Raw genomic sequence first — 25,103 nt, 5'->3', positions numbered from 1 at the left:
GGAAGCTGATGTTCTCTCTTGGGAAAATTAGTGCTTAACAGCTCCTGTGACAGTAAGATGCCCAAGGGAGGGCAACACCTTGTCTCAGAGGAGTGGCAGAAATGGATAAGGAGAGGACAAGCTGAATGCATGGGAGGGTGCAATTAATTACACTCCTTATGAAAGGCACAGATTCTGGAGTCAAAACGTATTTAGGTAACTTTTGAGGGCCTTTGATGTCCTATTTTTCAGCAACAGCATCACCACCACATACTTTTGATGAGAGAAGAATTCTCAGCCTACTGACCTTGACGTTCAGGATCTAGAGTGTGATTTAGAACAAGTTACTATTACTCAGTTAAGTCCAGTGTTGAAAATAACTGCTTGAAAAAGCAAGGCAACAGTTCCTTTTCATTTACAGCTGCATCTGTTAGGTTAGATGTTACTTTCCAGCTTTTTATAAGAACATTTATTTAAGAAAGAGATGTAATGTGTGGTAACTATCTAAATAACAGCATGCAAAATCTTTTCCTGGTGAAACTCTAAAACACTTCTACAGACCACATTAAACTATGTATCTTCCTAAGGTGTATAGAAACTTTCTTTCAGATCAGTGAGAAACAAGGAACAGGTCCAAAGATGTTCTCTATTTTTTCAGCAGAATTTTTTCAGCAGAAGTGAAATAAAGCCCAGCATACAGAACATCAAAGAAAGGTTTGGACCAACTTATATTCATTTGTTCCTTTTCATAAAGAATTTTCCTCTGTCTTTCCAGGAAGTTTGTCTCATATAATGAAGTTTAAGAATGACAGAGGAAGTAGTCCCTTATGAATCTCCACTCTATACATTTAAAACAAATTCCCAAATCCATGAAAATCCATAATGTTTATCATTTTCACATACTCTTGTGTTTTTAAGGCTGTTACATGCATTATTTTTTCCTGATCTTGTTTTTACATCTCTGCAACTACTTGATGACAGTGTCACTGAAATGGAGGAATAAAACTCATCACACCAAATGACAGGTTAGAAAGTCGACGTTACCTTATTGCAGCCCTGGATGCATGCACTGAGTTAGTATGGAGTTCTGGTAAGGGGTTTGCTGGACATCAAGTGGTGTTATCCAGGCAAAAGCCATGCATTCAATAGCCAGATCCCATATATGGTCAGGAACTTATTTACAAAAAACATGATTGTTGACTATGTTTTTAATTTGATCTTGCTATGGTGCTTATTATCGAGCCCAGTAGGGTACAAAGTACCACCTCCTCAAGGCTGGTGGAATGTTGAGCACAAGCTTTTTAGGCTCCAGATGTCCTTCTTTTCTAAGAACAAAGATCTTCCCAAGAGAATGTCAATAAATGTGGAATTTGAATTAAGTGCTGAAAGCTCTGAATTTATTGATAGGTTACTGGTAGATTTGCATACACTGAAACAAATATCCACTGCCTAATGTACTCTTCCTATACTTTCTGACACTGCATTTACCCATTCTGTTGAAGATGTCATTATATGAATTAAAAAAAAAATTGATTACAATAATAAGAATAGCATCAAATCACTCAGGCTTTACACATTTGTGATATTAAGACTACTGTATCTATGCTTTGTAATAATACTGATGTATTTAGAGTTCTTGTGCTTCGCTTTCTTTTCAAGAAGAAACTGCATTGACTAAAAATTACAGTATCTGTAGACACCTATTACAACAAAACCTATTCTAATTATATTTAATTGGACATTGTTTTTTAACTGTCTTTGAGAAAAAAAAGACTACTGCTTCTACTTTTATCAGCATATTCATAGGAAGATAACTACTCTGCTACTGATTTTTGCTCACCACATAATTTTGATTCTTTAGCTTGAAAAGTTTCATCAGTTGCCTAACTGCCCAACCCTCCATAGAATGCAAAATTGACAAGTATCTGATTTAGAAGTACCCTAGAACATCTTTGTCCTTTGAAAAACTTTATTTTGTGGCATAATTAAGATAGTACATTTTACATTTAGGAAACACCAAGGCCATTTTGGCAAGTACAAAATTTAAACTGCCCTGCATTATCTCTTTTATATCAGCAAGATGAAAGAGTAATCTTTTTTTAGCTATTGGTCATCTCCAGATGAAAGTTATTTCTTCAGTAGCCAACAAAGCTCCCTTACTGCTCTCAAGAAACCTGCTGATATCCTTTTGATATTGTTTTCCAAGTGCTTTCAGTTTCCTTTCTTACTTCATATAAGCATACTGGAAAGATTATCCCCTGTTCCATGATTTCAGATATGATTATTCCATCTTTCTGATCCATCCCAGAGACTGCCAGAATTTTTTTCATGTCATTTTCAGTTATCTGAGTATATTTTATGTGCTTTTATAAAAGATAGCCTACATCTATTTTTAATAACAGCACAGAAGAAGCCCACTTCCTTATTTTCTGCCTTATCTCTGCTGGGAAATAGGGCAATATGTTAAGCTCATTGAACAGAAATGTAACATAACATAAAACTTTTTTGTCATCATACAACTGTTCTGGCATGAAGAATCATGAATGAAAGACCTCATGGTTTTGTAGTAAATTTATAATTTATCAGGAAGAGATCTTACAGTGTAAGTGCAACTAGTATATGGATTCTTCCACAGATTTGTAGATATGTCTACAGAGCACTTGGCCATCACTCATTGTTCATCTTTTAGTGAAGGTACCACCCTCAGCCTTTAGGGAAGATATGAGTCTTGGAGCAGAGCTCCAAGAAACAAAATCCAGCTTTTAGTCAAAGATTTACAGCACATTTATGATCAACATATACCCTGCACATGGGTGCTTTTTCACTTATTCTTTTCCTCTTCATTGTCTCTTATATCCTTCTTCAGATCTTGATTTTTATTTTAGTTTCTTCTTTTTTGTTAGTGTATCAAACATAATTATTTTCTTTCTTCCTGCCTCATTGTTACCCTTGCTTATTTTAATTCTCTTATAGAAAACACTCGTTTATTGAGTAACCATTATAAATTTTTTTTCAATTTGATTCCCAACTCCCTAATTTCATCTTACCCTCTGTTTAGAACAAAATCATATTTTCTTTACACCCTGGGTATGACCATCGCTAACATTTGCGCAGCGTCTCATATGAAAACTTCCTCCACTGCCACTGATTAATGTTTTACTTCTTTCTACCTTCTTACTACATCCAAATCTGTTTTGCTCCTTCACACACAGACGCATGCATGTATATACAGAATTGAACATTTTATCTAATTCAACAAAAGCATCATTTGTGATTAGCTTTTCACCTCACCTCTTCCATCTAAACTTTTAACAGTCTTCTAACTCCTATACTTCGATGGTATTGTGTTAATGTGCTTCACCTGCACATCCTTAATTTCAAAACCTGTCCCAAGCAAAAGATTCTCTGAAATTTCAGTTTTCCCAACTTGTTTTGCTGTTCTCAGTCCTCACAGTCCTTTACCCTATTCAGCACCAATGTAGGCATTTTATAATCATATATACCTAAAAAAGGATGTGTCTATATATTTTTAAGTGCAAGCACTCAGCATACCTGATGTTGACCCATCCCAGAACTGCCATTTTCATATATAATACATGGAGCAGATTAAAGCAGAGGTCATAATTTCAAAAGGTGATTGTAGTAGACAGAAATGAAAAAATGTCTGTGTATTAATTCTGTTTAGGCTAGATCTTCCAAATTATTCAAAATCAGAATCAAGAAAGGAAGAATTATGCAAATGACAGCTTTAACACACACAAATTTTCTTTAACAAGGAGAAACTCCTTTCATATTTGCTATCCACCAGTTTAAGCTGTCACCTAAGGTCTTGTTGGTTTAATTGTATGGTTTTTACCATACAAATGGTATTAGTGAGAGGACTTAAAAGAGAGTAATTTATGCTATGTACTTTATTATTCTCATGGAGTTACCATTTGATGAATCTGCCTGTACATAACTGATTATATAGAACTATTTCAGATTTTCATAATTTGGACCCTAAAATTCCTTACCCATGAATCTTAATTTATAATATACATCAATGTAAGAATTTGAAGCAGTGCTATCCAGAGAAGTGGATACAGTCATTTCTTCTGCAAAATTACATCCTTTCTTGTGCAGCTCAGGTCATTTTCTATACAGCTTTAGAAGTTTGTACTCAGTCTGCTTTTCATTTTCTCCTGCGCTTCTGACATTTCTGACACCGTAACATCTGATAAATCATAAACTTTAAGTTTTTCAGGATCCCAAATCACTAGTCCTTCTCAGTTTTAGAGGAGAATCCACCAAACTTTTCAACTGACTGACTGAACAGTACATATGTATCTAGAAGTGATTTTCCTATATAGTATTTTATTCCACACTCAAGATACATAAAAATGGAAAATTGCTGTTGCTTGATTGACCTATTTTAAGAACTAAAACTATGAAACACTTGTAACTTGGAACATACAAGGTTATTTTCTTAATGTTCAATAATGTAATATGCATAATTTTATTTAAAATGTTGGTAACTATGTGTAAAGTGATTAAAAGGCAGAAATAAATACATAAACTAGGATTGATTGATTCATTTAAAAACCTAAGATAAAAATGTCACTAGGTTTTAGAAAGAAATCAATACCTTTAACTAGCAAAATTCTAGGCAAGAGATATATGGAAACCATTTGTTGCATTTATTGATATCCATGGAATTTTGTACAGCAATCATATGTAAATATGATTATATATACATAGGCACACCCACTTTCTAAATAAATAAACAAATAAACAATGTCTAACCAATATCATCTAATCTCTTGCATTTTATTAATTGATCGCATACTCTGTCTCAGACTGTTGTGTTTAAAATAGTCTCCCAACATCTTTACTTACTTTTAAGCCCTTTTAAGGGTTAATACTCCCATCCCTTTACTCTCTTATCGCTTCTGAGCAGAACACAATCAATGAATTCTCCTAGTTTCTTTTCTCCCTGTTTATTAACTCTGGCACAAGTACTGAAGACTTTACTATACTCTCAGTAACTGGTGCAATCCCACTGGTGTTGTTGGGCTTTTGCTAGTATAAATGATCTTACATTTATTCATCTGCAGGAGGGAGCAGAGTTGAAAAGGTAATTAAAATATCTGAACTACTAATAACAATATATAATAAGGAAAATATACATGAGCACATTTATTAACAAACATTGATGAATTCCATAGAACAGCATTTTAGTTGATTTACAAGAACTTTTCTAACAGCAGAAAGATTCACTGATTCTAGTAAAATCTTGGAATACTCTAGTGTGTGTATGGGCAGTAAGCCATAGTCTCTTTGTGCTCTACAACGAAAAGCATAGCAGAACAGCTCCCTCATGCCCAATTAATTCTGCTGCAGAAAAAAAGCAAAAGACAATCTGAATAGCTGAGCCAAATTCAAAGTGGTTTTCTGCTCCTTCTCACAAGCTCAGAGAAAGAAAATTGGTGCAACTTCTTGTTCACAGGGATTAACAATGCACACATCAGAAGCAGCTAATACAGCACAACTTATCGCCACCTGACTAAAGACCATATTGTCCTATTAATGAAATCAGTCTTCTTAACTCCTGAGAACAGCTCCTGGAATTTAGACTGTAGTTTGAAAGAAAGATGGGCAACTTTCAAAGATAATATATATGGACAAAGTGTTCTATAAATTATGTTTGTGTCCATTTACATGAAAATCAAATGCCTGGAGAACAAAATAGAAGCAATTTTCTGATTCATTTTACAAAAAACCTTCAAAGTAATAGCCACTGTTTGTGAAAGAAATAAAATCACATTGAAAACACCAGCTGCAAATTATGTTTGTCCTCCTCTAGGGGAATAACAAGAGGTCATATGAACAGTTGGATACTTTTACAGTTTATAGAGTAAGAAAGGACACTATTAATACAACAGCAATCTGCTTCTACTGAAGAGAAGGATGATGGTGAAATCAGGGTGATTAATCAAATCTGTACTCTGCACATTATTTGAAAAATTACTCTAGCTCAATAATTTCAATATAAACACAGTATGTTATCCTCAACTTTCTATCACCTTTGCAAAGTTCAAGTCCTTACACAAGGTTATTATTATTATTTTTTTTTTACGGCCACGTTATTACCCAATTAAACTTGGTAAAGAATGAAACCACACTTGCTAAAATCCAGTGAAGTGATTTTCTCCCTAACTAATGTAAAGTATTGTGCATTCAGTACAAAGAAAATATGATTAAAAAGAATTGAATGTTATAAACTACTGTTACCTTCATGAAGCCCAATTTACAAACACATATCACTAGGTAGCAGATTTAGTATGTTAATGTAAGAGAAAAAACAAAACAAAACAAAACAAAACAACCCAAAACAATTCCATTCAGTTGTCATTTGTCATTATTATTGATCTTCACAGTGTTGAAATTTATCTCATGTATGCGTCTCTACTTTCTATGACCCTCAAACTAAGTCAAATTTCAACAGAAAATCATGGAAGTTAGAATTGTTATGATCAGGAAAACAAGTATTATATGTGGTATATTTGTGTTTACAGCAATATTCAGAGTGTTATGTCACTGATTAAAAATATAATTTACCCTCAGTGCTCATTCATCCATTTACTAAATTAAAAGTGGCATGGTTTTTTATTATCTCAAGTTAAGACAGGAGTCACTCCAAAACAGTTGACACACTCTTTGCAACAGTACGGACTTTTCTTCACAACGTTTCTTGAAACCATGCTGAAGGTGTGTTAGTTTTACAGCGCAGATCAGTTGGTCTCTGGCTACCAATTTCAGTTGTTAATTTTTTATTTTCTTGAAAATGATACGGTGTTCACCCCGATTTATTTAGATCACAGTTAAGGCATTCAAAAATGCTTATTAAAAGTCAACATAAACATCAAAAACAATATAAAAACTGCAGTGGATAAGTATGAAGAGCAATACATACAGGGAAAGTAACTTTTTCTAATGAACATTACTACAAATATTACAATATGTACTGCAACAGTAACAACAAATTTGCCTTGATTGAACTTCAAGTTGTATTTAGCAAAGTAGAACATCAATCAATTCCAGGTAAAAACAATAAATATGCTTGAAATTAGGAAGAAATTTTCTTTTACAAATAAGTTATGAATGTACCTTTGGGTTGAAGTGTCACAGAAATGAAGCTCTTCCATTTCCAATTAAATTAGAAAGCAATGTATTTATTTTCCACTTTTCGTTAAAATTAGTTTTCTATTTAATATTGAGCCATTTCTTTTTTTTGCTTCTTAGGTTATCCAAGTTCAAAGGAATTCTTCTATGTCTGACATCTGCACTTAAAATTTTTCCTATTTAATGACCTTTGTGAAATAAAGTCCTATGGAATGGGAAAGCTCTTTTTTATTTTGTAAAATTAAAATTATTCAGATAATGAGATCAATACAGAATTTTTTCACTTCTGAAAAACTTTCATTTAAGGCCTACTGCTTTCTGTAGAGTGAAATCTATCAGTAAGTATCATTGTCTGAAACCACAGAAATTGTCTATAAATAATTATCTGTATGTTTTCTTCAAGTTATGTTTCCCAGTTCAGCTCAGAACTGTAATTTCATGACACAGTAATTCAAAGTAAAATCAATGCCACAGAATGCCAAGAAAAAAACTTTGTACTTCATGGCTTAAGACCATAGATTGTACTATAAAGACATATTTGCAAGTGGTTGTGTTAACTACTGGATCCTTGCAAATCCACAGACCCAACCAGTTTTAGCTGACTGCTACAAAACACAGTAATGTTAACTACAGCATAATACATCAAAAATGATGCAAAAGCAGAAGCTAACTCAAGGCTAGGGAGAGTAAGACAAAAACAAACTCCAAAAACATTTAACTGTTAGTGCAATAGAGTTCTAGGCTGGCTCAGATCTCCAAGTGGTTCAGACAAGTCTGATAGACATGCTGTGCTCTGAAATCTCAGCCCATACTGATCTCCTGCACAGATTTTCTTGGATCAATGAAGTATATCTGGGCCTAGAGGAGAGGTATGCATACACATATAAGTGTATACGACTTCTCAGAAAAGAAGGACTGATTAGAGCCATGCCTTGCTGGCTTCCCTACAGTGGAGGCTACAAGGATGAAAAGAGCAGCCCAGCAGGAACAAACAGTTGTGAAATCTGTTCCTTGCTCAGAGAGTTATTTTAAACTAATTTCACTGTGGTCCAAAGGACCTACTGTCTGTTAATGGTCAAAGAATATCCAGAAATCAATCTTCCAGCTTAGTGCTATTTTGTCAGAAAGTCTAATTCATGAAGTGTACAATTGCTCTCTTTTAGAGTTCAGTAATGCTCATTTCCTGTTAATGGTGAAGTTTAAATCAAATGTCTACAGAAAAAGTCTTTTGATTGAATCTCAAGGTGAGAGTTATTCACAGACAATTAAAAATAGAAAGTATTAGACTTTTGCAGAGTGAAAATGTGAAGGGGTAATTAGATATGTGACAAGGGGATGCTTTTACCCAATGGATTGATAGGCTGCTAATACACAGTCAGAGAAAATGAAGGTTTTCTTTTGATTTTTCACATGTTATGATATGTAGCACTCAAATATGGAAAGTAGTGCTTATTTCTGAGGAAGATAAAATAAATCTCCTAAACCTTGAAGTTATTTAATGATTTGCATTGAACCTTAGTTAAAAGTTTGATGTTAAAATCAAGTCTCTGATGATGCTTAAATATGCAAAATTTCCTCCAGAAATTATAAACGAAACTTAGTGAAAATAGGTATAGTTTTACTCCATAATCACTTTGTCCATTTTTTAAAGATATTCCATTATAAAATTATAAAATGATACATTTTTTCAAGAAAAGTTTTGAAATATTCTAGTTTTCATAAACAATGGATATGAAACAGAAGCAAAATAAACCAGGTGAATAAGATGAATAATCTTATGAATAAGATCCATTCATATTTTTGTTTAGGGTTTTGGAAGCAGTAATAAGTTTTTCTATTACCAATCATATTAAATCCATTACGTCATCAAACAACATGATCCTTCTATTCATGGATGCTTCAGGAGGAACTGTATTTTTAACTCTATAGCCTTGTGTTACATAACAACATTTTTACTAATGATCTGAAAATATTTTACAAACACAAATTAAGCTAATCTTGTCAGTATTGCAATTCTAAAAGAAAAATCTCTTATCCCACTACAGAAATTATAACATGCAGAACACAGCAGTGACTACTAGGCAAAACAATATTGCTGTTCTATAATTCAAGGGCAAAAACAGAGAAGCCAAACTATTGCATGTTTTAAAAGCTGGCACAGAGCTCTACCTCATTTCGCTTTTTCACTGTAGTCCATGTTAACTGACAGACTGAAAGGTGAGTATAAAAAACAAACAAGCAAAACTGGCGTTTAACAATTTGGAAAATGTAAGAGAGCTATGAGAAAATAAGATGTGTAATCTAACTTCCAAAATTATTGTCAAACTAATTAGGAGGAAAAAACAAATTTATTTAGATGTTAAATAAATGGGTACATATATATAAATCTTTGTATACTTACTTTTATATATTTAATACATTTTAAAATATTAATTAATAATAAATATTAATTAATAAAAAACTCCATGAGCTTCCTACCTTAGTAAAAAAATCAGATTCTATCCTTTCAGACAAGAATTTCCTTTTTCTTCTCTATTACTCCTCCCTTCAAATATTTGCTCACCAGTCATAGTTATACAGCATAATTCATATTTATTATGAATGCCAAATGTCTTATACTCATGCCCTCTCTTTTTCGAGTTACTTTTTTAGGTCCATGCAGTGTCTATTTTGTAAGCCTTTAGATTCTGTATCTCAGAAAAGTTCAGATTTTCCACTTCATTAATTTTTTCTTTCTTGGCGCTCAGAATGAGAACAATTTACTTTTCCCTGCAGCCTTTGTTTATGCCTTTATATACCTCCTTTCATGTGCTAAATCCAGGTGTACTAGCTGAGCTGGTTGAGGAAGAAAGCTGAAACCTTCTCTTAACCTCCCCATTTTGGCATTCTCATGGCCTCCACACCTCTCAATATTGGAGCAACCAAAGGGGACGGAGCTCTGCGTGTCCTCAGACACTGAACCTTCAAAGCAGCTGTGCTCATGGTCTTGATCACACATGCATAAAATAATGCAAGGAGTTGATTAGAGGTCACGAAACTCTAACCAAAGAAGTCAGGAAATCACTTTTTGAGGAAGTAACTATAACCACACAGAACTCAGCTTAGACAGTACAGTTAGCAAATCAAACCAATAATAAAATAATAATAATAAAAAATAATAATTTGCAAGAATAACAGGAGATCAGTGAAATACAAAGAACTCACTGAGACCAGGAGAATAGAGTGCATATGTCTTGGCTCTTATATTCATCAGTATCCTGGATTGTATCAAAAGTGAGGTGGCCAGCAGGGAGAAGGGAGAGGACTGCCTTCCCTCTGTACTTCACTCTCATGAGGCCCTATCTACAATACTGTATCCAGTCCTGGCACCTCCAGTATGGGAAGATTGTGGAGCAGTTGGAATGAGTCCCGAGGAGGGCCACTAAGAAGGTCAAAGGGCTGGAGCACCTCCCCTGTGAAGAATGGCTGAGGAAGGTGGGCTTGATAAGCCTAGAGAAGAGAGATTCCAGGGAGACCTTATTGTGGTGTTCCAGTACTTAAAGAGATCTTATAAATAGGAGGAAAATCAAATTCTGACATGAGTAGATAGCCTTAGGACAAGGAGGAATGGTTTCAAACTAAAAAAGGGGAGATATAAGGATGATGTTTAGATGCCATGGGGAAATCTTGGTAAGATGCTGGCACAGGCTGCCCAGAGAAGCTTGTATGCCCCATCCCTGGAGGTGCTTAAGGCCAGGTTGGTTGTGACCCTAGGCAGCCTGATCCAGTGCATGATTTAGTGGCTGGTAACCATGCCCACAGCAGGGTTAGTAACTAGATGATCTTTAATATCCCTCCCAACCCAAGCCATTTTGTGATTCTATGATTCTATGATGTTTGTGACAAGTAGAGGGAGGAAGGGACCAACCAAAGTATCTAAAAGGATTTAAGATTAACGTGAAATTAAGGTGAACGGAAAATGAAAGTCCAACATAAAAGAAATAGGAGGGCTCACATCAACTCCTGAAATTGATGCAAAGCCAGGAATTTTCACTTTACTATGTAGCTTTTCGGAAATAAATGAATAAATAAATAAATAAATAAAAGCTTATTCTGCACAGCAGAGAAACTGAGATGATTCACAGAGTATTAATACTTCTCATTATACAGTAGGATCTAAAATTTATAGCCAGAGAATTAAGAACAAACAAACTCCCACAACTGTTTAATTGTGCTTAAAATGCCACAGAATAATTTGTTTTGTACCACTGAAGCTTCCTATCAAATTTATTCCCACATTCAAAGCTCACCAAGCCAAAGTTTTCAAGTCACTGAACCTAGAAACAAATCTAATTAACTGTTTCTTGTTCTAAATTATAAAGAATAACATACAATATATCAGAATAAGACCTTTTCTTTTATCTTGTTCAAGAAAAGTATATTGAAGGAAAACAGCCCCTCACAAGATGACTTTTTCAGCTATTGAGCTGAAAGGTTTGAAGAGTATCAACAGAACCAAAAGGTCTAATTACCTGAAGACATTAATGAGATAAATCAGACCTTTTACCAGTTGTATACCAACAGTAAAAATGATATTTATTTTTGGTGCACCACTGGAAACATTACATTTGAAAATGAATTTTGAATTATAAGCATTTCTGTTACATGCTTCTCTCTCTGATAACACTTGGGAATTTTTGGAAAAGAATAGCAGTGTTGCCACTGAAATGGAAATGGATTGGATGTACATGGCAAAAAAAGAAACAGGGCAATATTTTTTTTGTGCTGCTTAGTCAAGAGCTAAGTGAAATCACGAAGTCTTAATTTGGTATATAAAAACACTGAAAATAGCCCAATCTTAGAAAGTGATCTATCAGGTTATCAGCTATGGCTAGTAATGGTGAAGTAAAGTAGACCAATCTGTTTAACAAAATTTGAAAATTTGAAAAGTGTTTCATGTTTACTTTGTTAAGCATAGAGCAAATTATAATTATTATAGAAAAAAACAGACCCGATAAAGGAAATATTATATGTAGTTTCAATAAAATTTTTGAAATAGACTGAAGAAAACAGTTCATGTTTTTGGCAAAAATTTAAGTAGGCAGTGTTAGTGTAGTTTCATGAAAAGCAACTGAAATCAGCGATCAGTCAAATCAAAAACTAGTATGCAAAAAACATCCATGGTATGCAATACTTGCATATCATAGAATTGCAGATTGCTCTGGGTTGGACGGGACCTTAATGGCATATGTGTTTCAGCTCCCTGCTATGGATGAGACGTCCCTCTAGAGCAGGCTGCCCAAACCTGCATTCAACCTGGCCTTGATATATTGACTTTTAAATTTCATTTAACAAGTTTAGAATGGATAAGATTTGCAGAATACATATCACAGGGAAATAACTGAAGCACAACCAACCAAGAATAGAGAAAAATAGGATATGAGAAAAAGAATGTGGACCCAGGGAGTGTGGCCCAAGTATCGGGAATTAAAAATTTTGGAGTGTTCCTCTTGCAAGAGGTTTGCTAGAATACAAACACACTTTGAGGCATGACAACATAGGCTGAATATCAGATCTCTGATATGATTCCAACATGCTGGGAGTATTAGACACAGTTCTACTATGAGGGAGGACTGACAACCATTGTCCACTTATATCATGGATGCAGTTAGCACTGGATAGGAAATAACGTAATATAACTTAGTTTCTCTGATCTGTAGAATAATTTGTTCTTCTAGGATTCATAGAATCATAGAATGACCAAGGTTGGGAAACACTTACAAGATCACCCATCCAACCATCCACCTATCACCAATAGTTCTCAGTAAACCACATTCCTCAACACAATGTCTAAATGTTCCTTGGGTTCCTTCCAGGGTTGGTAACTCCACCACCTCCCTGGGCAGCCCATTCCAGCACATGGACACTCTTTCAGAGAAGTATTTCCTAACATCTAGTCTGAATCTCCCCTGGCAAAACTTGAAGTCATTCCCTCTAGTTCTATCACTAGCTATAAGAGAGAAGAGGCTGACCCCCAGCTCACTACAACCTCCCTTCAGGTACTTATAGAGAGCACTCAACAATAAATGCTCAGAGAAAGGAATAGGACACAGAAGATGTTTGTGGTTATAGCATTTATCTCCCAAGTAATTGGGAGTACCAAACCACCTTCCCAAACACAAGGCTGGAGGAAGAGATTGTCCATGTGTTTGTCTTTGTCATTCTGAAGAATCTTCAAGCATATAAATCCAAATGAGAATGAAATGTCTCCTCAAAAAGCAAAACCCACATGTCCTGTGTGGCACTACACTGGCCTCAGTGGATAGGCTTCACTTTGACATCTATTATTAGCTAGTCCCTCTTTAGTACCTCTGTTGTGTTCCATTTCTAAGAGACATAACTCTTCCCATACAAGAGGAAGTGAACCAACTCAGAATTGTCTATTTTTACAACAAGCACATTGTTTTTATTTATCTAGATCACATCATGTGTTGGAAACTGAAACAGCCCAGAGGCACTTTTCAGTCTACTGTCAATATTTCTCTTGGACGTGTTTTGTCATTTTATTGGATTTTTGTGTGTGTATGCATTTTTTTTTTTGTTTGTTTGTTTTAAGAAAGAGGGACACTAGTATAAAAGTGGTATAAAACTGCATAAGTATTGATAGGCTCTGTCGAGGGAATAGATCATATTGATTGAACATCTTGTCACTAGTGTAATTGCATCTGTATTTAGGAATTCTAACACTGTAACTGTGGACTGTTCTGGGCACAGCTCCAGCACTGGAAATGAGAACTGAGGCTCACAATGTCCCTCTTGATGGACCATAGAGAACAGTAAGTGTAAAGCGTCTCATTAAAATTGAAAAAAAAAAGATCTATTGGAAATGAGACCACAACAGATGGTTCAGATGTTAGAAAAGAAAACTGAAACTAGGAAGCTGTTTAAGGAAACTGAACGTAAATGAACAAGGAAATCACAGAATCACAGAATTGTAGGGGTTGGAAGGGACCTCAAGAGATCAAGTCCAACCCCCCCCACGAAAGCAGCTCCCTAGCCCACGTTGAACAGGTAGGCATCCAAGTGGGTCTTGAACGTCTCCAGAGAAGGAGACTCCACAACATCTCTGGGTAGACTGTTCCAACCTGTTTAATTTCACTTTCCATTCTTCCCAGTGGTTGAAATTCCCAACAAGGAATTTGGTTCTCTTTTGCTTTACAGCGGTGTCATTCTTCTAGTTTGCACTTGGCTATGATCTTTGCATGTATTCTGCACAATAGTTTCTAAGTTTTATAAATTGCCAGAAACAAAAATTGTCTTATTAAACTTCCATGTGTCTTGTAGCCTTCTACAAGACAGAACCCAGCAAAATAATCAGTGTGGGTGGTTAAATAATTAGGTTTATGCACTGGAAATGTAGGAAACAGATATGGACACTTGACAGCTGAGAGACATATATTAGGAGCTTTCAAAAGATCACTGAAAGAATACAAGGAGGAAGATTTTATATTGGCTGTCTAGGTTCATACTACTTGCTTTTCTTGTATCCAGGCTGTTACTCTCTTTATTAATATCCATTTTGTTATGTATCTCTATGTAGTTTACCTTCAACTGTGGTTGCTTTTAAAGTCACAAATGAAAGTGTTATCAAGTAAATGTTACATATACATATATATATATATATAACTTTAATAATAAAATGCACTTATTTTAGGGTAAAATTGTTTCGTTTTTCTTATTTTTTCTAGATGCCTTTAAAATGAAAAGACATCAATAAGAAAAAAATGAAGTCATATAGTTTGTGCTGTTATTTGTCATGTACAACGATCAACTGCAAAAGGAATACAGACAGAAATGGGAAGAGCAGTTTGCACCTCTTAAATATTGTCCTGTGAATCTAGAATCTTAATATAGATGTATGCTGCTCAATAAAGGAAATAGTTGTGATTTATTTTAATAGCAGGATAAAAATATGAAATCACTTCTTTTTTCTTCAAAGAAAGGTTGTTTTTAGTAATTTACAGTTTATGTGCTGAACAACAAATTATGTGTATGTAACTGTGCTATAAATCACATGACTGCCATTATTATTCCTGATTTCTTCATCTAGAAACAAATTGACAATGTACCTGTAAAAGACAACTAATTGTAAAGTTTGCTTCTAATTTCTATCAGATACCAAATAGAATTTATGTGGGAAAATAATAAAAAAAAATCTATACTCCATACAAAATTAATACTTACATAAGGGATTGTGTCCAAGGTGTCTGTGTTGACAATTATAGGAGCAGGGCTTGCCTGAAAGGAAAAAAAAAAGAGAGAAAAAAAATATGTAAAACTCTGAAAATCCTTCATATTGAAATGCCCATGATGGCATACTAAATTAAAAGCATAAAAGCTTATCTTCTCATTGAACTCACACAATATAACAGCACATAACTTTGGGTACCATTGAGCCCCTTAAGGATGCAGGAAATAGATCCTCAACCTTAAAATCACAGATCACTCTCTGTTCAAGTTCAATAGGCTTTGGATAAAATCCGAATGTATAATAAAAAGTCATTAATTTTCTGTAAGAAACATCATTCTTACAACATCATCTTGCATCAATCAACTTATGATTTAAGCAAAATTGGAGGTGAGTCTTTAAACAACCCTTACCTCACATCCACTTTTTATGCTTACACAAAAGCACAATAACGTTTATTTTGCACAGTATAAAACTCAAGTTATTACTTATTTGTATTATATAACTATATACAATATATGTATGCACATATATAATGAGATTTCTTCATCAAAGCTACATATCCTGCACAGTTTGCATGAACTCAGTTAATGCTGACTATGAAACATAGTTCTGGTTTTACAAATTTTCTGGATATATAAAGCTGTCCAACCTGATCTTTAGCTCTTTGGTGAAACCTTTATCCATGCTACTTTCCAACCACCTGAAATGCACTGATCTCTTCCCCTTCCCATACTGTGGTTTGGTGGTGGTGATGCAAGGCCAAACTCCGATCTGACCCAGCTACATAACCCTTGCCCAGATACTGTGGATTACAGAGATGTGAGTAAATCAGTAAGTATTAGTTGTATTAGTATTTATCTATCTACTTTGTCATGTTAGTCGATGAATGACAGCTTGTACTTTATAATTGTACAGACTGCAGAATCTCTTTGTGCATGGCAAGGATGAGTACAGCACTACTGAAAACACTACTCATACTTCAATTGTCAAATACTCACTGCAGGAATTCAAAACCCAAGCAACCTAACCCCAATTAAGAATGCATAATTAATTACTGCAGCAATTCAAACGTTTTGAGAGTATTACAGTTTCTTTGCAATTTTTGATGTAGATATTGTAACATAATTCAAATTAATTGTACATTATTGCTCAACAGCTACTGATGATTCATTAATGTCATTATTTCTATACAGCCATGTAACCTATGAACAAAAACTAAAAATGAAATAGTCTGTATATATATATCATGCTATGTATCAGTTGTCATCATAATGTGTAGTTCAATATCACAGAATCATAGAATCCTAGAAAGGTTTGGGTTGGAAGGGACATTTAAGACCATCTAGTTCCAACCCCCTGCTATAAGGCAGGGACACCTGCTTCTAAACCAGACTGCTCAAAGCCTCATCCAGCCTGACCTTGAACATCTCCAGGAAGGGGGCATCCTCATGGATAAACAAGTGGTATCTGAAAAGATGTTTTGTACACAAACACATTTATTTTCATTGTGCCCCGTAACACTGGATGTTGTGAAATAAATAAAAGCTGAAAGTCATTTAGGTTATACTATTTTTAGCTTTAGGTATATGTAATGATTTATAACTCTATTATGACTGAAGGTTAAACAAAAGATTATTTTTTTATCATTTCACCTTGTATGATTTTTGAGTTCAATATACTTAAAGAATGACACACTTGCAATAGGAGAAAAAAATTATTTTTAACAATATTCTACTGCCTTTACCTAATCTTTTCTTCCATTGATTTGATCTTCTTCTTAAATACAGCAAAAAGCTCTAGTATCATGTATAAACAAAGTTTGCAACTTTTGGAATGTCTTTCCGATGCTTTAAAAAACAATCTCTATTGAAATAAGAAATATCTTTCAGAAATCATTTTCCAAATAATTCCCACACTGTAATTGATTGCTTCTAACTTAGTTTAGGAACAAAGCCTTACATCCTCTCAGATTTTCCTAAAGTCAAACTAACAAGATTTCTGAATAAGAAACTAGCAGTTGTGGAAACACTATTAAAAATAATATTTAAAGGACTTGGAATTCATTTGGAAATTCATTTACTACTTTATTCTCTCTGTCTCACAAGCCCAAGCAGAACATGAGAACTCCTTCACAAAGCTCAGCTACATTCAGGAGGATTTTTAGAGCCTTGCAAGGTCCCTGTTTCAGTGCAAAAACACTCTGAGTTTTTTTCACACACACATATATACATACTCAGAATTTCACCTACTGCATGTTGTGTAAGTAGACTCTCATTCTTCTGTTCATCTCCAAGAGGAGTCTGGCTTAATCTCTCTAACAATTCCTTAGATGGCTGAAGACAGCAGTTACATTCTTCCCAAAAACTCACCTCCAGTACTAACAAAATGAGCTCTCCCACAACTTTTCTGTACAAGATCTGTGTACCAGATCCAGCCACTGTTCTGCTCCACCATCTTGGTCATCCCATCCTTCATCCAGAATACTTAGGCATGCTGAGGAGTCATAAGATCAAAGAATGGTATGGTTTGGAAGGGACCCTAAAAATCATCTAGTTTCAAATCTATGGATAGTTGCCATCAACTAGATCAGGCTGCTCAGGGTCACAACCAACCTGGCCTTGAGCACCTCCAAGGGATGGGTCATCCACAGTTTCTCTGGGCAGCCTATGCCAGGGCCTCACCACCCTCTGAGTAAATTTCTTCCTGATTATTAATCAGGAAGTAATAGTCAGCATTTGTACCACATTAATTCAGTAGACTCATCACAAATAAATCATCATCATCTGAATTTTGCCCAGAGAGGCTGTGGAGTCTCCTTGTCTGGAGACGTTCAAGACCCACATGTATGTCTACCTGTGCAACCTGGTCTAGGGAGCTGCTCTGGCAGGGAGGTTGGACTAGATGATCCTTAGAGATCCTTCCAACACCTACAGTGATTTTATGACTTACTCATCACTAGCCTTGGAATCTTGTGGTCTGGCCAATGTCTCACCTGTCAGTGTGACCTCTAGCACTGTCACTATCTCATTTGGCTACAAGAGTGGGAATTTGTGCTGAAAGCCCTGCTTATGTCAAAGTAAATGACAACCACTGATTTTCCCTCATCCTCTGAGCTAGTCACCTCATCTCAGAAAGCTATCAAGGAACGATTTAGTCTTCAGAAATCAATCTATCCTTTTTCTACAAAATCCCTTTGTCCGTTGTAAGCCTTGGTGAGACTTCTCAGTGACACCCACCAAGATCTTCCTTTTGTGAGCCTCCTACCTAACCCTGAACATGCAACCACTTCTTTGAATACAATGATCTCCCCCTGCCCCATTATCTCCCCTACCTATACTTCCCACAGGGCCTGTAAATAATAGGATTTCAAGAAAGAATATCTTTCAGAGTTTATTTTAATACTAAGTTTCTTGTATTCTTCAATGACTGGAAAAGTTGAACTTCAGGTATCAAACAGGCAATTTTCTATTTCTGACATATTCATCCTGTTCAGAAAGACAAGCATGACAAAATTAACAGAGAAATAGTTTCAGATGTGAAACAGCCATTCACTCACAGCTAATGTAGAATCACAGAATATCCTGAGTTGGAAGGGACCCAAAAGGATCACTGAGTCCCACCCCAGGTCCACATAGCACCATTCAAAACCCAAACCCTGTGTCTGAGAGTGTTGTCAAAATGCTCCTTGAGCTCCAGCAGCTTGGGGCCATGCCCACTGCCCTGGTCAGCTTGTTCCATGCCCACCATCCTCTGGTGAAGAATCTTTCCCTAACCCCAACAGCCCTCCCCTAACTCAGCTCCATGCCGTTCCCTCAGGCAGTAAGGTAATACAATACACTTTCCTTTGATTCGTCTAAGACATGGTAATTAGGAGAACACTGACCTTCTGAGACACAACACTGCATTTAACAGAAGTGCAGGAATCAAAGCTGATTTTGTTAGTTTTGTGCTGTTTGTAGATCATACTGAAAGTAAAGCAGGAGGCTTTAATCAGGCAAAGGTGAGAAGACTGTTTGAAATCACTGGAGAGAACCTTAAGTATAGTGCTAGCCATGGAGTACAAAATAAGAACAAATTAGTTTGGTAATCCAAACAAAGCTATTCAAGGGATAGGTCAAGAGATGTTCAGTAGCTGTCAGTTAGAAGGATCTTATTTTCTGGCATCATGTGGCTATATCTTCTCTGACTTAAAAAAATGTGTCACATGCACCGATCCACCAAATTCCCCCCCCAAAAATTCACAAATATCATTTCAGTTAAGCAGAACACAGAGAAAACCAACATAGCAGTCCCACAGCTCATCAAGAATACTTCCAACTGTGCATAAATTAACAAACGCATGCAAAAAGATTCTAGTGTCTCTCTAGAATCTCTGCCTACTGTGATCTGTCACACTCTATATAACCAGACATAAATAAAATATTTGCCTAAATTTTACACTGAGTGAGAAGAAATGGCCTCCTAGAAGACAAAGATAACGATTTTAATCCTAGATTTGCCCCTTGACCTGCTCTGCAATCTTCAACAAGACATCTAATTACTCTCTTGCTAACTTCTCCCAGCTGTAAAGCAACTCTAGCAGAACCAGCTCAGCCTCATCAAAATTTTAAAAGAAGTGGTAGTGGTTGACAATGGTTCATGGCACAGATCCTGCTGGAAGCTATGGTAAGGCACATGGAAGAATGGAAGGTGATATGGGATAACTGTCAGCATGGCTTCACCAACGGCAAGTCCTGCCTGACCAAGCTTGTTGCTTTTTACGATGGTGTAACTTCAACAGAGGACAAGGGAAGAGCCACTGATGTTATCTATCTGGACTTCAGTAAGGTCACTGACATGACCCCCATAAAATCCTTCTCACCAAATTGGAAAGATATTGATTTGATGAGTGGACTGTTTGATGGATGAGGAACTGGTTGCAATATCACACCCAGAGTGTGGTGGCCAATGGCTCAATGTCTGGGTGGAGATCAGTGATAAGTAGTGCTCCTCAGGGGTCAGTATTGGAACTCATTCTCTTTAGTATGTTCATCAGTGACATCTAAAGTAGGATTGAGTGCACCCTCAGCAGTTTGCGGATGACGACACCAAGATATGTGTCATGGTTGAGATGGCCAAGGGATGGGATGTCATTCAGAGAGACCTAGACAGCAATGGGCCCAGGTGAACCTCTTGAGTTCAACAAATCCAAGTACAGTCTTTAACCTGGATTGTGGCAACCTCCACTTATCGGGTATGTAAGAATAGATCACAGCCTTGCCAGAAACAACTTGGATGGATTTTAAGTGGCCCTTCCAACTCAAACAATTCTGTTATATGACAAGAACTAAAACTATCACTCTGTAGGGAGTTTTAAAAGTTTAGATGTCTGACTACCAGTCTTGCAGAATTAATTAAAATCAGTAATAATTAGTTCATGAAAGAGATAAACTTCTCTTTAGACAGGTAGCTTGCAGAAAGCTCCCAGATTTTCCAGTCAGATTTTAAAACCAGCAAGAGGCCTTAAAGAACACATTCACAGTTCTTCAGCTGCAAAATGAATCCAGACCAACTTCCATAAAAAGGAATTTCACTGACTGTAGTGGATTGAATGATCTTGCTTTCCCTGTTCCTCATGCACTTTCCTTTTTGCTCTAATCCTACTGATAGGTAAGTATTATACTATGCTGACAGTGTACTATGCAGGCTGTCAGCCTTATATCTAGTGCTCACTGCACAGACCTTTTTCCTGCCCTTGACTAGAAGCAGTGCTTTCAGCTGAGCCATCTCCGTGCTTTGAAGAGAAGGCATCATGCTGACAGCTGCAGTGACAGATTGGCATAGCTGGGACAAAACTTGAATAGCTTTGGGGAAAAAAAAAATGAAGAAGATTTTTTTTTTTCTTTTTAAAGGACTTGAGCACAACAGACTTTGCTTCCACAAATATATATGAGATTGTTCTGCTTGCAGTGAGTCAGACAGTCTAGTTGCTTTTCCACCAAATGCACAACTTTAAAAGAAAGATAGAGTGGAAGCACATGAAGTGGCTATAAAGAGGACAAAAAGGCAGAGTCCAGATCGTGAACATTACTCTGCTACCAACTCTCTGCAAGTATATGAACATGACTCAAAACTCAGATCAGATGAACTTCCCCTTGCTTTGAATGATAGCATTATCCTGGCTGACTGGTTTTACTTACAGCACTTACAGTTTTATGAAGTACCAGCCTTACACTGAATGTCATTCCCTTTGGACTACTCACATCTCCTCATTTTAACAGCTGGTACAACACAATACCATGAAACTATTTACATAGGTAAATGGTGACTAAGAAACTTTATAAATAACAAATAACACTTATTATTTCTTGAGTAGAAAACGTTAAAACAAGCATGCAATCAATTTCACACTATTCACTTCTACTTATTTCTAGTGGTGATTTTGAGCCAGAGCTCTCAATTGCTTGTTTTCCTATCAAGGAATCATAATTATTCACGACATAATATTTAAGTTAACTCAAAGACAGAGTGAAGTTTTGAGTGGTACAACAGTGTACGTATTACCATTTTAAAGTTCAGTGGAGTTGATGTTGATATCTTCTTCACAGACCTGTCTTGGTTGACAGAATTAAAGGCTCATTTTTCCAGATTACCAACCCCGAATTCTAAATCAACCTCTGGAATATCCATCACAATTCCATTTTTCTTCATAATGTAAACATTACACGTTTTAAAAATACAAAGTGGAGCATCTCACAGAATCACAGAATCATAGAATTGTAGGGGTTGGAAGGGACCTCTAGAGATCATCTAGTTTAACCGTCCTGTCAAAGCAGGCTCCCTAGACCAGGTTGCACAGGCAGGTGTCCTGGGTCTTCCTATATTTTTAAACAAACAGAGCATCCTGCATATCTCTGAACATTGTTTCAGACTGTTTGTGGCCTTCAGATGTTAACTCTGAATCAGCTTAAATTCATTTTATGTTTTCATAAGTTTCCTTCCACAACTGTTAGAAATAGAGCTACGCAAACATTTAATGAAATATGTGAGGAAAGATTAAATGATAATTTCAATGTCAAAACAGTAATTCTCTGGCATGCTATGAAGCATCAAGATCACAGAACACACAGAACCCTTGTCATATTTACAACTGAATTACAAACTGTAAGAGTAAGGAGAAGTAGTCATTTGCTTTTAGTTAGGGAGAAAAATGAAACACAAGGTTCCCCTTTGAACATCTAAAGAGTGATTTCTCAGTCAACAATCATACCTCTACTTAGGGACATAAAACAGAAGTCAAAAGCAGCTTTGCTTGCAGGCTGCAGCTGTCAAGAATACAAAAAATATTTCTGAAGAAATCCTTGAGGGCCTTCCATACATATATAATGTAACCTCATACAAAGCCTTTTAAAGTTAAATAGATCCATTCAAACAAGGTGGCAATATTTTGGGGCTTGGGGCTTTGTGTTGGTTTTTACTTAATCTTGAGGAGTAATTTCCTATTTAAAATTTCATTACCTGTGAGATTATTTAAATAAATAAAAAATGATTTGGACCTAGGGAAGATTAACATTGTGGATCCACAGGTTGTCAGAAGAGTGACAAGGACACACGTACTTTACAGCTGTTGAAGTTTGACCTGCCCCAACATTTGTCTGTCAGCAGTTTGAATTAACAGTGATTAACACAGCAGTAACTTTTTTGCCCAATATCTGATCCACTGAAGGACACACAGTGTCAAAGGAAAAAGCTCTATGTAGGATGACTGATAGCTATGATACCTCTGAATTTCCAGTGAAGATATCATTCAGCTAAATGTTATTACCTGTTAAATTTTGAGGTGATAACCTTCCTATCACTAGATAGAGTAGATCCATCTGTCTCATTCTAGGATGCCAAATGCTGTAATAAGACTCACACAGTGGTCCCATTATCACATCTCTACTGAGTCACAAAAGAAATTGATGAAACGCCTCTTACACCAGTGTTCTAGCTTTGAACAGAAATTTAGTTCTAAATTCTGAATTTAGAAATGATGCTTCAGAATTTGTTCATGGACTTTGGAAAGGAAATGGACCGTAACCACTGATTTGCTACCTAGATCTCTGTTCTGTTCTCTGATCTGGTCTCCACTGTACTTCAGTACATATCTCAAACTCTGTGTCAAAGCGTATCACTTCAGAAAAGAACAGATCTAACCAATGTAAGTAATGCCATTTTCTGGTATGTTCTTACCTCTGGCTTGGAAAGCCTGTAATCAAGAGCAGAAATAGAAATTGATCGCATATGGTCTTTTCATTAGTACATCGTCATCAGTACTCTGGTATTTGAGATGCATACATTTCTTTCAGATTTTGTACCATTCATAAGCATTTTAAAAGAAGATGAAACATCTGAAAAATCTGCCTTAACACTACACTTAGTGGAAAGATACGCTGCAAAAATAAAGTGTTATGGAGTGATGCCACATAAAAGCCAAGTGCTAAGCTAATCTACTTTCTACTATGCTATCTACACAGACTGTATCTTTCATTTTAAACTTCTTAATGGTGTTATGTCACATCTAACATACTTAAAATTTTCTGGCAAAAGTCCTGGCATAATTGAAGTTAATGGTGAAACATTAATATGCTTCAGGAGTCAACATTTAAGCCAGTATATTTCTACTCAATGTTAGTTTTGGTTTTCTCCTGCCAGTATATTTATAGTCTACTGGTTTATGGAAACAAGGTAACTTGCAGTCAGGCTTTCAGATCCAGGAGGAGGGATATTTTTTTTGTGCTGTTTCATTCTTTCATTTCTTTTCCTTTCCTTTTTTCTTTGCCATTTCTATATTTATTCATATTAAATATTACTGTGACATACAGATTTGTGATATAAATAATTTAGCACCAAATAGAGCAATATTCTGCTTTCAAATTGACATCTATCTTACTTTTAAGTATTTTAGCTACATATCCAGAAATTAAAAATTCAGGAAAAAAAAGTAACGCTAAATGCTTACGACATCGACAAAATTATTAAAAATGGAAAACATATATTTTCTTGAGATTTCACAGATTTTCTCAAACATTAATGATTTAACTGTTCTACAGATTGTTTAAGCATTAGATTTATTAAATATAGGCTGGTAATTTATTTTTTATTTAATAATACAGTTCAAACAGCAAATATAGTTGCATAAGAAGATAAGGAAAATAATCTCAAAAAGTTCTTCTAACTGAAGATATATTACTTTACTGCATTACAAAAGTGAATAGGCTACTTCATATTGATGTAAAGATATTTTTTCTGCTGCAAACAGATTTTAACACTCTATAGACACTATCAAGACTAATGTGTGTCTGTATAGGAAAACCTACACACATATAAAACATGCACATACACATGTGCAAACATGTTTAGATGAGGTGCTAAGGGATTTGATTTAGTAGTTTAGTGGGTAGGGATGGTGATAGGAGGATGGTTGGACTAGATGATCTTGTAGGTCCTTTCCAACCTAATGTATCTATGAATCTATGAAAAAGGCATCTTATTTGATGAAGATGCCTGCTATAAGTGCATGATACAGCCTTGACATGATCAAAGATGCAATTTCTTCCATACAGAGGAAAACAAAAGCTAAACAGATATTCTGCTTCTCTATTCAAAAGCAAAGGCCACATTACCCATAACTTATCTGTTCTCTTCTGAAATCATGGTAAACCAAACTCACAAAGCACTTATTTCATATCCTGTTTTGCTGCCTTTTTGA

At 35.6% G+C, this 25,103-nt stretch overlaps 1 protein-coding gene across 6 annotated transcripts in view; it reads right to left on the bottom strand.

Moving 5' to 3' along the window:
* The window catches only part of DLG2 (discs large MAGUK scaffold protein 2), a 1,006,374-nt gene that overhangs the window by 380,323 nt on the left and 600,948 nt on the right, over positions 1–25,103 (bottom strand). For all 6 annotated transcript variants that reach the window (XM_065729952.1, XM_065729947.1, XM_065729948.1 and 3 more), the window contains one exon: positions 15,364–15,417. In XM_065729952.1, the coding sequence (XP_065586024.1) occupies positions 15,364–15,417 (54 nt within the window). The remainder of the gene's footprint in view (positions 1–15,363; positions 15,418–25,103) is intronic.

This window comes from Cyrtonyx montezumae, unplaced genomic scaffold (genome assembly GCF_038088225.1).
Source record: "Cyrtonyx montezumae isolate F1298 unplaced genomic scaffold, pur_monq_1.0 scaffold_12, whole genome shotgun sequence".
Taxonomy (NCBI): Eukaryota; Metazoa; Chordata; class Aves; order Galliformes; family Odontophoridae; genus Cyrtonyx; species Cyrtonyx montezumae.
Note: the sequence above shows the minus strand (reverse complement) of the source record. Positions and strands in the feature narration are given on the sequence as shown.